The sequence below is a fragment of the Amblyraja radiata genome, chromosome 2, assembly GCF_010909765.2.
Source record: "Amblyraja radiata isolate CabotCenter1 chromosome 2, sAmbRad1.1.pri, whole genome shotgun sequence".
In the NCBI taxonomy this organism is placed as follows: domain Eukaryota; kingdom Metazoa; phylum Chordata; class Chondrichthyes; order Rajiformes; family Rajidae; genus Amblyraja; species Amblyraja radiata.
In genome coordinates, this window is record NC_045957.1 from 107,082,820 (window position 1) to 107,095,460 (window position 12,641).

Genomic DNA, 12,641 nt, shown 5'->3' on the forward strand with positions numbered 1-12,641 from the left:
TCTATCTGCGCCGCATCTGCACCCAGGGTGAGGTGTTCCAAACCAGGGTATCAGAGATGTCCTCATTCTTTAGGGAACGGGGGTTCCCCTCTTCGACTCTAGATGAGGCTCTCACCAGGGTCTCCTCTATATCCCGTAGCTCTGCTCTCACTCCCCATCCCCCCCACTCGTAACAAGGACAGAGTCCCCCTTGTCCTCACCTTCCACCCCACCAGCCGTCACATACAACAGATAATCTTCCGACATTTTCGCCACCTCCAATGGGATCCCACCACTGGCCACATCTTCCCATCTCCACCCCTTTTGGCTTTCCGCTGAGACTGCTGCCTCCATAACTCCCTGGTCAATTCGTCCCTTCCCACCTAAACCACCCCCTCTCCTGGTACTTTCCCTTGCAACTGCAGGAAATGCCACACTTGTCGCTTTACCTCCCCCCTTGACTCCATCCAAGCAGTCTTTCCAGGTGAGGCAGAGATTCACCTGCACCTCCTCCAACCTCATCTATTGCATCCGCTGCTCTAGGTGTCAGCTGCTCTACATTGGTGAGACCAAGCATAGGCTTGGCGATCGCTTCGCCCAACACCTCCGCTCAATTCGTACTAACCAACCTGGTCTCCCAGTGGCCCAGCATTTCAACTCCCCATCCCATTCCGAATCCAACCTTTCTGTCCTGGGCCTCCTCCATGGCCAGAGTGAGTCCCACCACAAATTGGAGGAGCAGCACCTCATATTTTGCTTGGGCAATTTACACCCCAGCGGTGTGAACATTGACTTCTCCAATTTCAAGTAGTCCTTGCTTTCTCCCTCCTTCCCCTCCCCTTCCCAGCTCTCCCACAGCCTACTGTCTCCGCCTCTTCCTTTCTTCTTCCCCCCCCCCCCCACGTCCACATCAGTCTAAAGAAGGGTCTCGACCCAAAACATCACCTATTCCTTCGCTCCATAGATGATGAATTTCCACAGCTTTTTTGTCTACCTTCGATTTTTCCAGCATCTGCAGTTCTTTCTTAAGCATAGTGACGAAGGGTGTGACAACGGATATAGTTGGGATGTAATGTTGCAACTCTGCAAAACATTGGTCAGGCCTGATTTGACATACTGTGCATACTTCTGTTCATTGTGCTATGGAAGGATGTGGTAGTATTACAACAATTGCAGAATTTATTTACCATGATGTGGCTTAAAATGGTGGGGTCTTTACTTATAAGGAGAGATTGGATAGAATGGTTTTATCTTATTGGAGGCTGAGGTATGACCTTAAAGAGATTTATAAAATTACGAGAGACATGAATAAGGTCCCAGAGTTTGGAGTTTAATGATTAGGGCATATGATTAAGGTGACGGGGGAGAATTTTAAATGCAATCTGAGGGCAGATGGAGGCAATTATATGGAACAGATACAATCAAATGTCCTAAGGTATGTGGACACTCACCCTGACAGGAAAGGGACAGAGGGAAAAACCGTCTGGCCTAGACAGAGTGAATATGGAGAGGATGATTCCACTAGTGGGAGAGTTTAGGACCACAGGCCATAGCCTCAGAGTAAAAGGACGTTCCTTTAGAAAGGATTTGAGGAGGGATTTCTTTAGTCAGAGGGTGGTGAATCTGTGGAATTCATTGCCACGGATGGCTGTGCTTACCATGTCACTGGCTATTGCTGAGATGGAGATTGACTGATCCTTGATTAGTAAAGGGGTCAGGGGTTATGGGGAGATAAGGAAGACAGGAGAATGGGGTTGAAAGGGAGAGATAGTTCAGCCATGATTGAATGGCGGAGTAGACTTGATAGGGTGAATGGCCCAATTCTGCTCAGATAACATATGAACGTATCGCAGACAAATGGGATTAGCGTGGATGGCCATTCACAATAATGAAAGGCTTGGATGGTGTGGATGTTTCCACTAGTGGGACAGTCTAGGGCTAGAGGTCATAGTCTCAAAATTAAAGGACGTTCTTTTAGGAAGGAGATGAGGAGAAATTTGTTAAGTCAGAGGGTTGTGAATCTGTGGAATTCTTTGCCACAGAAGGCTGTGGAATTTTTGGAAGTGAGTGGAATTTTTTAAGGCAAAGTTAGATAGATTCTTGATTAGTACAGGTGTCAGAGGTTATGAGGAGAGTGCAGGTGAATGGGGTTAAGGGGGAGCGATAGATCAGCCATGATTGAATGGCGTAGTAGACTTGATGGGCCGAATGGCCTAATTCTACTCCTATTCCTTATGGCCGTCATGGGCAGCATTGAAGAGTTGAGCGGAAAGGCAAGTTTCTGTGACTGTGTGATTGTGCTCACACAGCAAAGGCCATGGGCCCTGGCATTATCCTGGCTGCAAGTATTGAAATTGTGTACAGACCTAGATGTGCCGCTAGCCCAAATTTTTATGTATAATTAATGTAATGTCACATATCCTTTAATATGAAAAATTATCCAGGTCATCGCTACAAAAATCAGGACAATATCAAGCCAGGTAATTCCCATCTAACTAAATCCTTAAAGTGCTGGGAGGAATCATTGATGCTCTGTGCCCCAATCCCACCCCCCACCCCCCACCCGCTCATCCGAACTGCACAACTGCACAGCATCAACTCTTATCTCAGCCTTGGCCCAAAAACAGACAATGAACTCAATTGACATTTTATTGGCATTTAAGATGCTTTGGGATATGCACATAGTTTTACAGGCAAATGTAGGGATATGCAGACAAAGGAGATCAGTTTAACTTGGTGTCATGTTCAGTGTAAACATTGTGGGCCAAAGTGCCTGTTGCTACGCTGTACTGTTCTATGTTCTACTCCCCACCTCACTGCTGCATTCTTTGGAATCTGGTGAAAATGAAGGGGATCAAATGGTGCTCAAAACCTCATCTGGCATAAAGAGAAGTAATTATGATTAATGGAATCTAAACCTCAACTACAGGATTTTTTCAGGGTAGCTTATTTGATCCCAATAACATCAGCTACATCATTGATTATCTTCCTTCCATTCTACATCCAGAACTGGAGCGTTGTTCAGCGCTGTAGCAATTGTACTTGGGCTGCAGTTTGGACACAACACAAATTTCCTTTGTGAGACCTTTCAGCTCCTTTTGTTTTTGCTACCTTCATTGAAATTGTTGGTTGCCTGTTTGCCAATGGCATTTATTTGCTTTACTTCCAAATCCTTTAATATCCTGAGTTAATTAAAAAAAAATATTAAACTGAGTTTTAGTGTTTCCAATAAATTTAACTTCAACAATGTCATGGGGGAACCACATTGCATATTTCCACTACTTTTGTCACAATGTCAAACAGCACAGAATCAGACCTTTGGGCTCACCATGTCCAAGTTGATCATCAAATACCCGTCAATGCTAATCCCATTTACCAGTACTGTGCTGAGTTCATGCCTGGCTAGGGGACATTTAGATACTTTTTAAATGTGAGAGAATCTGCCTCCCTCACCTCAACAGGCAGTGTGCTGCAGATTCCAACCATCCCTGGATAAAGAAATTCCTCCTTGGATCTCTTCAAGATAGCAGAGTCAAGAGATATGGGGAGAAGGCAGGAACAGGGTACTGATTGTGGATGATCAGCCATGATCACATTGAATGGCGGTGCTGGCTCGAAGGGCCAAATAGCCTACTCCTGCACCTATTGTCTATTGTCTATAATCTTTAACCAAAAAAACATTCCCTCTAGTTTTGCTGAGCTCTGCAGTGAGGATGGGTTTCCGTACTATTTTATCCACATGCCTCATAAGTTTAGTTTAATTTTGTTCATTGTCATGTGTACCGAGGTACAGTGAAGTTTTTTTTGTTGTGTGCTATCCAGTCAACAGGAAGACTGTACATGATTACAATTAAGCCGCCTACCGCATACCTGTATATAAATCTCCCCTCGGCTTCTTCTGTTCCAAGAAAAATATGCTCAACCTTTCCAATCTTGTATGGTGAAGTGATTTTTATCAACATCGCTGGAATAACTAACTCAATATATAAATTTTGCTCCTTTTTTCTGTTCTCTTTTAGAGTCATAGATAGTCGTAGAGTCATACAGTGTGGAAACAGGCCCTTTGGCCAAATTTCCCCATACCCATCAACATGCCCCATCTACACTTGTGCAATCTACCTGCATTTGGCCCATATCCTTCCAAACCTATCCTACCATGCACCTGCTCAAATTTTTATTTTAATGTTGTTATAGTACCTGCTCCAACTACCTCCTATGGCAGCTCGTTCCATATACCTATCACCCTCTGTGTGGAAAAAGTTGCCCTTCAGGTTCCTATTAAATCCTTTGCCCCTCATCTTAAACCTGTCCTCTAATTCTTGACTCCCCTACTCTGGGTAAAAGACTCTATTTATTCTTCTCATGATCTTATACACCTCTGTAAGATCACCACCCAATCTCCTGTACTTCAAGGAATAAAGTCCTAGCCTGCTCAACCTCTTTTGCTCAAGCCCACGAGTTCTGGCAACATTCTCGTTAATCTTCTCTGCATCCTTTCCAGATTAACACCATCTTTCCTATAATTGGGTGACCAAAACTAAACACAATACTCCAAATGTGACCTCACCAACGTCTTGTACAACTGTAACATAACCTGCCAACCTCTATACACAATACTTTAACTGATAAACATCAATGTACCGAAAGCTTTCTTGACCACCCTATCTAACTGCCACTTTCAAGGAACTATGCACCTGCACTCCCAGATCCCTCTGCTCTACAACACTGCGCAGTCCTGCCATTCACTGTAGGTCCTGCATAAAATGTAACACCATGCTGATTATACCTAATCAGCCCTTGTCATTCTAAATGCATATATATCTCATCCTGAGAATATGCTCTAGTATAACCACTCTCTAGTACCTTTCTGACCACTCTCTAGTCATTTTCATGTCATAAAATAGTTCCCAAAGAAATCCTTTAATTATCAAACACACCTCAATTAGATAAATTATTGTCTTTCATATTCAAGGAAATGCAAGGCTAAACTAGGAAAATCATGCTCATTATTTAATCTTTTTATTTCTACAATCATTGTTAAACAGCCAGACAGCCAACAAGATCCAAGATCAGTATCTCCTTCTTGTTGCAGCACCCAGAATAGATATTTTATTTGATTTGCTCTGGCAGGAATAATTTTAGCACCAGTAATAAATCTGGGTAGTTGGCAATCAACCATTAGTTTTATTTATATAAACAATCCATTGTCAACAACGTGCTTTCTTTACAAATTAAGGAGTGATGTCAAACAAGAAACTGTGAACTTTTGTGAACCAAACATGCTTTTTACATAAATTATTATGAATGATGCCTGTGGGTCTATTATGAGTGTAGGACTGTAGTATAATGGAGATACAATAGCATCTCCCCACAATTTACGGTCTGCAAGTAACACGTTTGGCTTCGTATGTGATTTTACTTTCTCAGAACTGATCTCTAAAATGATTTATTTTTGTTGTTTTTGTTTATGATATATTATAAATATTATATTGTGTGCAGGCCTGATCTACTACTGCAAGTAAAAATGTCATTGTTCCTTTTTCGGGGCGTATGACAATTAAACATTCTTGACTTTTGATTCAATTGAGTTATTTTTTTAAAAATCTGGTAGGAGATATCCTGTCGTAGCCAGATTACCTCTTGCTGCAGTCTCCGCACTTGCTAGACTGTACCTCTCCCACGGATCGTTACGCTGCTGTTAGTTACCCATGCTCAGTGTTGGCTCCGGGCACACTGCAGCTCGCGAGATGAGCGCTTGGACGGGGAGCGAAGGGATCCGGGTGACTGAAGGCGCTGAGGTAGGGGAGGGGGGAGTGGCTCGGTGCACGGATGCTCTGAGCCTGTCACTGCCGTCAAGTGCTGCAGACTGCATTTAAAGGGAGCAGAGAAAAGATAATGTACACACCCAGCACACTACGAAGGATAGATACCACGGGCGTCCTGTAGGATCCATGTAATACATTAGGCGAAAACGGAGTATTTTTTCTCTCTCTGTGTTGCAGGATTGCAAAGAATATGAAATATGAAGCTTTTGCCGCGTCAGATTTCCTTGGTATCTCTGTGTGGACTAGTCTATCTCGTTCAATACAGCAGCGCCAATAGAAACCCCGGTAAGAATCTCGGCTGAAAGCAGCATCTTTGAATGTTGAGTCAATTCTCTGGATGGGTGTATTTTTTTATATGGGGATGAGAATGAGAGCTGATTTAAATGGGGGGGGGGGGGGGGGTTATTAATAGTGAGAGAGATGTGGAGCTGCATGATTTTGTGTGTTTCAACTTGGGGTGACGATGTGCTGGGACGAGAGGTTTAAAGGGTTTAACGGAGAGGCCAACAGATAACTGCAACTCACGGCAATGTATCCGGGAATCGTGCACATTGCAGGTACGGGCGAAGGTGACGACGCCTCGAGGAGGAAGGCGGCGGCGGCAGCGGCAGAGAGCTGGGGGGAGCACGGCTTGAAACCGCCTCAGACATCCAGCCCGCTTCGGCTCATTGCCAGCGGCCGGGTGGGCCTTGACACCCGAGTGAGAAGGACACGGGAACGCGCAGCCACCCACCCGGTAAGTGTCAAAAGTCCGGCTTCATTGTATTTATTTGGAATTTAAAAAAAATGTATACATAAATTGCACTCTCTGCATTACTAACCAACGCCCCATGGAGACGTTGTCTGAATTAAAACAAGCAGAACCACTAAATAAATATTTGCAATCAGAAGGCTGGTTTGTATAATTCATTACATCAAATGCATTTGTTTTTCAACATTTAATTCCCCAACTCGGGCATACAAATGCTGTTCAAGACGGTTTTTGGTTTTAATTTGAGTGGCTTTATAAAAGTCAGCACTACAACTGCATGGCGAGTGAGTGCTGGCTCTGCACATTCTGCCAATGCATTTTTCACTTGGTGCGGTTGTTTTGCTCTCATCGTGCAGGTAACTAATTGTTGTCTTGATGTTTGCAGTCCCCACACATCGCTCAAGCGACCTTCCAGATTGATGCTTTCAACTCGTCCTTCATTCTTGACGTTGAACTAAATCAGTGAGTATGTGCCAGGAGAAATCTAACGGCGGTACAGCATCAGCCCCTCCCTTTTGCGGGGACTTTTCTTGTTCTTTCGTCGTGCACAATTCCACCTTGACCCATCGACTTCAAAGTCGCTTTGGGCGCAAGTTTGGTAGAGATTGGCACAGTTAGAGTTGTGATTTTCCTGAACTGACTGGATTCTTGCGATGTTACTTATTTTTGAGGAGTGGTTCCAATTTATAGTAGCTCCTTCTGGGGGCACGATTGAAGCGGCCCAGGGCAATGGAAACAGCGAGTCTGTATGACAGACGAGCGTTGGGGTGAGTTGACCATTAAAACTTTGAAACATAGAAAATAGGTGCAGGAGGAGGCCATTCGGCTCTTCGAGCCAGCACCGCCATTCATTGTGATCATGGCTGATCGTCCCCTATCAATAACTCGTGCGTGCCTTCTCCCCATATCTCTTGATTCCACTAGCCTCTAGAGCTCTATCTAACTCTCTCTTAAATCCATCCAGCGATTTGGCCTCCACTGCCCTCTGGCAGGAATTCCACAAGTTCACAACTCTCTGGGTGAAAAAGTTTTTTTTTTTCTTCTCACCTCAGTCTTAAATGACCTCCCCTTTATTCGAAGATTGTAACCCCTGGTTCTGGACTCGCCCAACATTGGGAACATTTTCCTGCATCTAGCTCGTCCAGTCATTTTTATAAATTTATATGTTTCTATAAAACCCCCTCCCCTCATCCTTCTAAACTCCAGTGAATACAAACCTAGTCTTTTCAATCTTTCCTCATATGACAATCCCGCCATCCCAGGGATCAATCTCGTGAACCTACGCTGCACTGCCGCAATCACAAGGAGCCTCAATCACAAAGATGTCCTTCCTGCCAGCGACTTATCAGGGAGTTTCTTCTGAAGAAAGGGAGATACAACAAACTGCAGATGCTGAACTCTTGAGCAAATCACAACGTGCTGGAGGAATTTGCGAATCAGACAGGGAATGGGCTTTGGGTTGGGACACTAACGACCCAACCAGAAAATCCGCCTGCCTATTCTCTCCCCAGATGCTCCCTGAGCCGCCGTATTCCGCTAACACTGTATTTTCTTCAGAAGAAAGTTCCTGGGAATTTTTGGCCATTACTTTTTTAAATTGTTAATTTCATTAAATCCATTAGGAAAACACCTGGAGCTGGGACACATTGAAACAGTTTCAGTAACTAATATGAAGAAGTGACTTAGTCGCTAACAAAATCTGAAAGGGATCAAACACAAACCAACAAAAAACAAGTGAATAGAATGAAATTAAATGTTGAGAAATTATTGTATGAGATAACTGTGACGGTGTCCACACAAAGAGGTTTAGTACAGGGTGTAATTAATGCGAATAGCTTCACGGTAGTTACAGGTTGTTGTATTTCATTCGGTGTGCGGACAGCCGAGCTGTGGCCTCGAATTCTTTAAATTGTGGGCAGTAACACTATGCGATTAGTTTGAATGATTCATGACCCCCCCCCTCCCGAGATTCGCCAGAGCCAAATTCCAAATGGCAGCACTTAACATAACACAGTGATCCCATTGCACAAAATAAGGATCAGAATTGTAGAAGACCGCTGGCTTTCAGCCGTTCAATGTCAGTTCCAGTATGTCCTGGATGTATCCACAGGCAGGATAGAAGTGCAGGGGAGGACGGGTGACGTTCCACCTTCGACAGTAACTGGACAGGGACCACTGACTGGGTGCAGTTGACGGGTAACACTGTGATTGAGTGCAGTTACGGACCTGAACCCTTTTGCATTAATTATATTAGTACCTAAATGCTGTAGCAATTTTTCGATTTTAGTTTTTATACAATATGTATACCTGTACTTACAATAACCTGGCCAAAGGCTTTTGACAGCAGAGTCACAAAGATCGTCGCACATTCGGGGGGTTCTTGGCCAGCCCAGTCTACTCCCCGTCGGGAACTCTCCCCACCTCCTGCGACGTATGCACGGATTGGAAGTGGGGGTGGGAGGGGGAGAGGGTGGAGATGGCGCACGTTAGTTCGGCCCCTCGTACCCTGCGGGCAGGGGTAACGAAGATTTGAGTACAAGACAGTAACGCACAGGGCTCGGACATTCCGGCTCATTTTTGTATTGTATTTGAATTGAAATGAATTGCACGCATTGACCTACATAACTCTCAGGCACTCTGTGCAAGACCCAGGTCGACAGAAATGTAATGAATTTGCCGCCCGCTCCTCCTGGACTCAATCTGAAAACATGTGATGATCTGTGTTATGAAAACGAAACACCAGGTTGTTCAGTTTATTGTTACGTGTACTTTTTGTTGTGTGCTAACCAGTTAGCGGAAGGGGAACAACTACATGATTACAATCGAGCCGTCCACAGTGTACAGATGCATGATAAAGGGAATAACATTAAGTACAAGATCAATAAATAAAAATAGACACAAAATGATGGAGTAACTCAGCAGAACAGGCAGCATCTATGGAGAGAAGTAATAGGTGACGTTTCGGGTCGAGACCCTTCTTCAGACCAGGCAGGGGAAAAGGAAACGAGAGATATAGACGGTGAAGTAGAGAGATATAGAACAAATGAATGAAAGATATGTAATGATGATAAAGGAAACAGGAGGTACACAAAAATGCTGGAGAAGCTCAGCGGGTGCAGCAGCATCTATGGAGCGAAGGAAATGGGCAACATTTCGGGCCGAAACCCTTCTTCAGACTCTTCAGACTCTGAAAAGTCTGAGTGCAGCACTGAAGAAAAAAAGAAAAAAGCAAAAAAAAAAAAGCACCCACTGAGTTTCTCCAGCATTTTTGTGTACCTTCGATTTTCCAGCATCTGCAGTTCCTTCTTGAACATAAAGGAAACAGGCCTTGGTTAGCTGTTTGCGAGGTGAGAATGGGAACCTGGTGTGACTTGGGTGGGGGAGGGATGGAGAGAGGGAGTGGGCAGGGGTTAGTTGAAGTTGGAGAAATCAATATTCATACCACTGGCTTGTAAATAAAGGCTGATTAAAGATTGTCTAAATGGTCTCAGGACTGCTCTCCAGTTGTTGTTGGGATGAAGATAGACACAAAAAGCTGGAGTATCTCAGCGGGAAAGGCAGCATCTCTGGAGAGAAGGAATGGGTGATGTTTTGGGTGGAGAACTATTCTTCAAACTGTTAGTAGGATGCTTCAGTTGCCTTACAACAGCTGGGGAGAAACTGTCTCTGAATCTGGAGGCTATAATTGCAATGGCGATATTTGGAGGGAAAACACCTAATTATCGTTAACTAAGAAGCAATATCTGTACATCTCAATAGGATCTGTTCCTTTGCTTTTGACATTTCCTGTAACTACTGTGTTTTTTAGTAAGCTAAGTTTACTTGTTAGATGACTATAAATGGGGAAAGAATGTAGTGAAGATTCATTCCAAAGAATACTGCTTTACATGGATAAGTGCTGTTTGGGGACAGGACCATTAGCATCAACAATCCATGTTCTCCAGAGATGCTGCTTGACCCACTGAGTTACTCCAGCAGTTTGTGCCCTTTTGCATAAACCAGTATCTGCAGCTCCTTCTTTCAACATTCTGAGCATTTTTACCTCAAAACCTCAGTCCAAATGAAGGTGGTGACGGTATTGTAATTAACCTTTTGTTGTATTTCTTTTAATATTTTTAATTCATTTAGCCTATTGGAGGGCAATAACTAGTAAAGGTATGTTTACTATGGAAAGGTAGTACAATCTCATTTATGTGTGCACAATTTCTGCCACAAATAGAAATTAAATCATGGAAACATTTCAAGATCTTAAAATTAAAAAAAAAAAAACCCTCATACTTCTCAACAAGAAATCAAAATACAACTGTGTGAAACAGGCCCTTCGCCCCAACTTGCTCACACCAGCCAACATGTCCGGTACACCCACCGCCCTTTGTGTGGAAAAAGTTACCTCTCAGATTCCTATTAAAGCTTTTTCCCCTCACCTTGAACCTATGTCTTCTGGTCCTCGATTCCCCTACTCCAGGCAAGAGATTCTGTGCAACTACCTGATTTATTCTCCTCATAATTTTATACACCTCAATAAGATCATCCCTCATCCTCCTGCATTCCAAGAAATGGAGACCCAGCCTACTCAACCTCTCCCTATTGCACAGACCCTCTAGTCCTGGCAACATTCTCGTAAATCTTTGACCCCTTTCAAGCCTGACAATATCTTTCCTATAACATGGTGCCCAGAACTGAACACAATATTCTAAATGCGGTCTCACCAATGTCTTATACAACTGCAACATGACCTCCCAACTGTTATGCTCAATATAGACACATAAAGCTGGAGTAACTCAGTGGGACAGGCAGCATCTCTGGAGAGAAGGAATGGGTAACGTTTCAGGTCGAGACCCTTCTTCAGAGAAACTTCTATACTCAATACTCTGATGAAGGCCAACGTGCCAAAAGCCTTTTTGACCACCTTATCTACGTGTGACTCGACGTTCAAGGAACAATGCACCTGTACTCCTAGATTCCTCTGCTCTACAACACTCCCCAGAGCCCTACCATTCACTGTGTAGGCCCTTGTCAGATGTTCCAAAATACAACACCTCACATTTCTCTGTATTAAATTCCATCATCCATTCTTCAGCGCACCTGACCAATCGATCTAGATCCTGCTACAATCTTTCACAACCATCTTCACTAACTGCAAAACCACCCACGTTTATATCATCAGCAAACTTGCTAATCTTACCCTGTATGTTCTCATCCAAATCATTGATGTAGATGACAAACAGTAACAGGCCCAGCACCGAACCCTGAGACACACCACTACTCACGGGCCTCCAGTCCGAGAAGCAACCTTCCACCATTCCCCACAGCTTCCTTCCAATGAAGTCAATCTGCTATCCATTCAACTATCTCTCATTGGATTCCATGTGATCTAACCTTTCAGAGCAGCTACCATGCGGACTCTTGTTGAATGCCTTAGTGAAATCCATGTGAGGCATTCAACAAACTCGCATCTTCAAAAAACTCATTCAGATTTGTGAGACACGACCTCCCATTTGCAAAACTATGCTGACTATCCCTAATCAGCCATTGCCCATCCAAATGCCTGTGTAACCCATCCCTCAGAATACTCTCTAGTAACTTTCCAACTACAGATGTTAAGCTCACCAGCCTATAGTTCCCAGCATTTTCTCTGCAGCCCTTCTTGAAAAGAGGCACAACATTTGCCACCCTCCAGTCTTCCGGCATCTGTATTTAAGGACGACTCGTAAATTTCAACCAGGGCTCCTGCAATTTCCTTAATTTCCCACAATGTCCTAGGATATATCTGATCAGGTCCTGGAGATTTGTCTAACTTCAAATACAACAGTACCATAACCATATAACAATTACAGCACGGAAACAGGCCATCTCGGCCCTACAAGTCCGTGCCGAACAATTATTTTCCCTTCGTCCCACCTGCCTGCACTCATACCATGACCCTCCATTCCCTTCTCATCCATATGCCTATCCAATTTATTTTTAAATGATACCAACGAACCTGCCTCCACCACTTCCACTGGAAGCTCATTCCACACCGCTACCACTCTCTGAGTAAAGAAGTTCCCCCTCATGTTACCCCTAAACTTCTGTCCCTTAATTCT

The 12,641-nt window shown here is 43.9% G+C and overlaps 1 protein-coding gene across 11 annotated transcripts in view; it reads left to right on the forward strand.

Annotated features, from left to right (window-relative positions):
* The first annotated feature begins 5,696 nt into the window (after positions 1–5,696).
* The window catches only part of adam22 (ADAM metallopeptidase domain 22), a 256,501-nt gene continuing 249,556 nt past the window's right edge, over positions 5,697–12,641 (forward strand). For 10 of the 11 annotated variants that reach the window (XM_033013001.1, XM_033013004.1, XM_033013007.1 and 7 more), the window contains exons 1-3: positions 5,792–6,089; positions 6,362–6,540; positions 6,941–7,017. In XM_033013001.1, the coding sequence (XP_032868892.1) occupies positions 6,002–6,089; positions 6,362–6,540; positions 6,941–7,017 (344 nt within the window). In that variant the 5' untranslated portion in view covers positions 5,792–6,001. The other variant, XM_033012998.1, reaches the window with a different exon arrangement.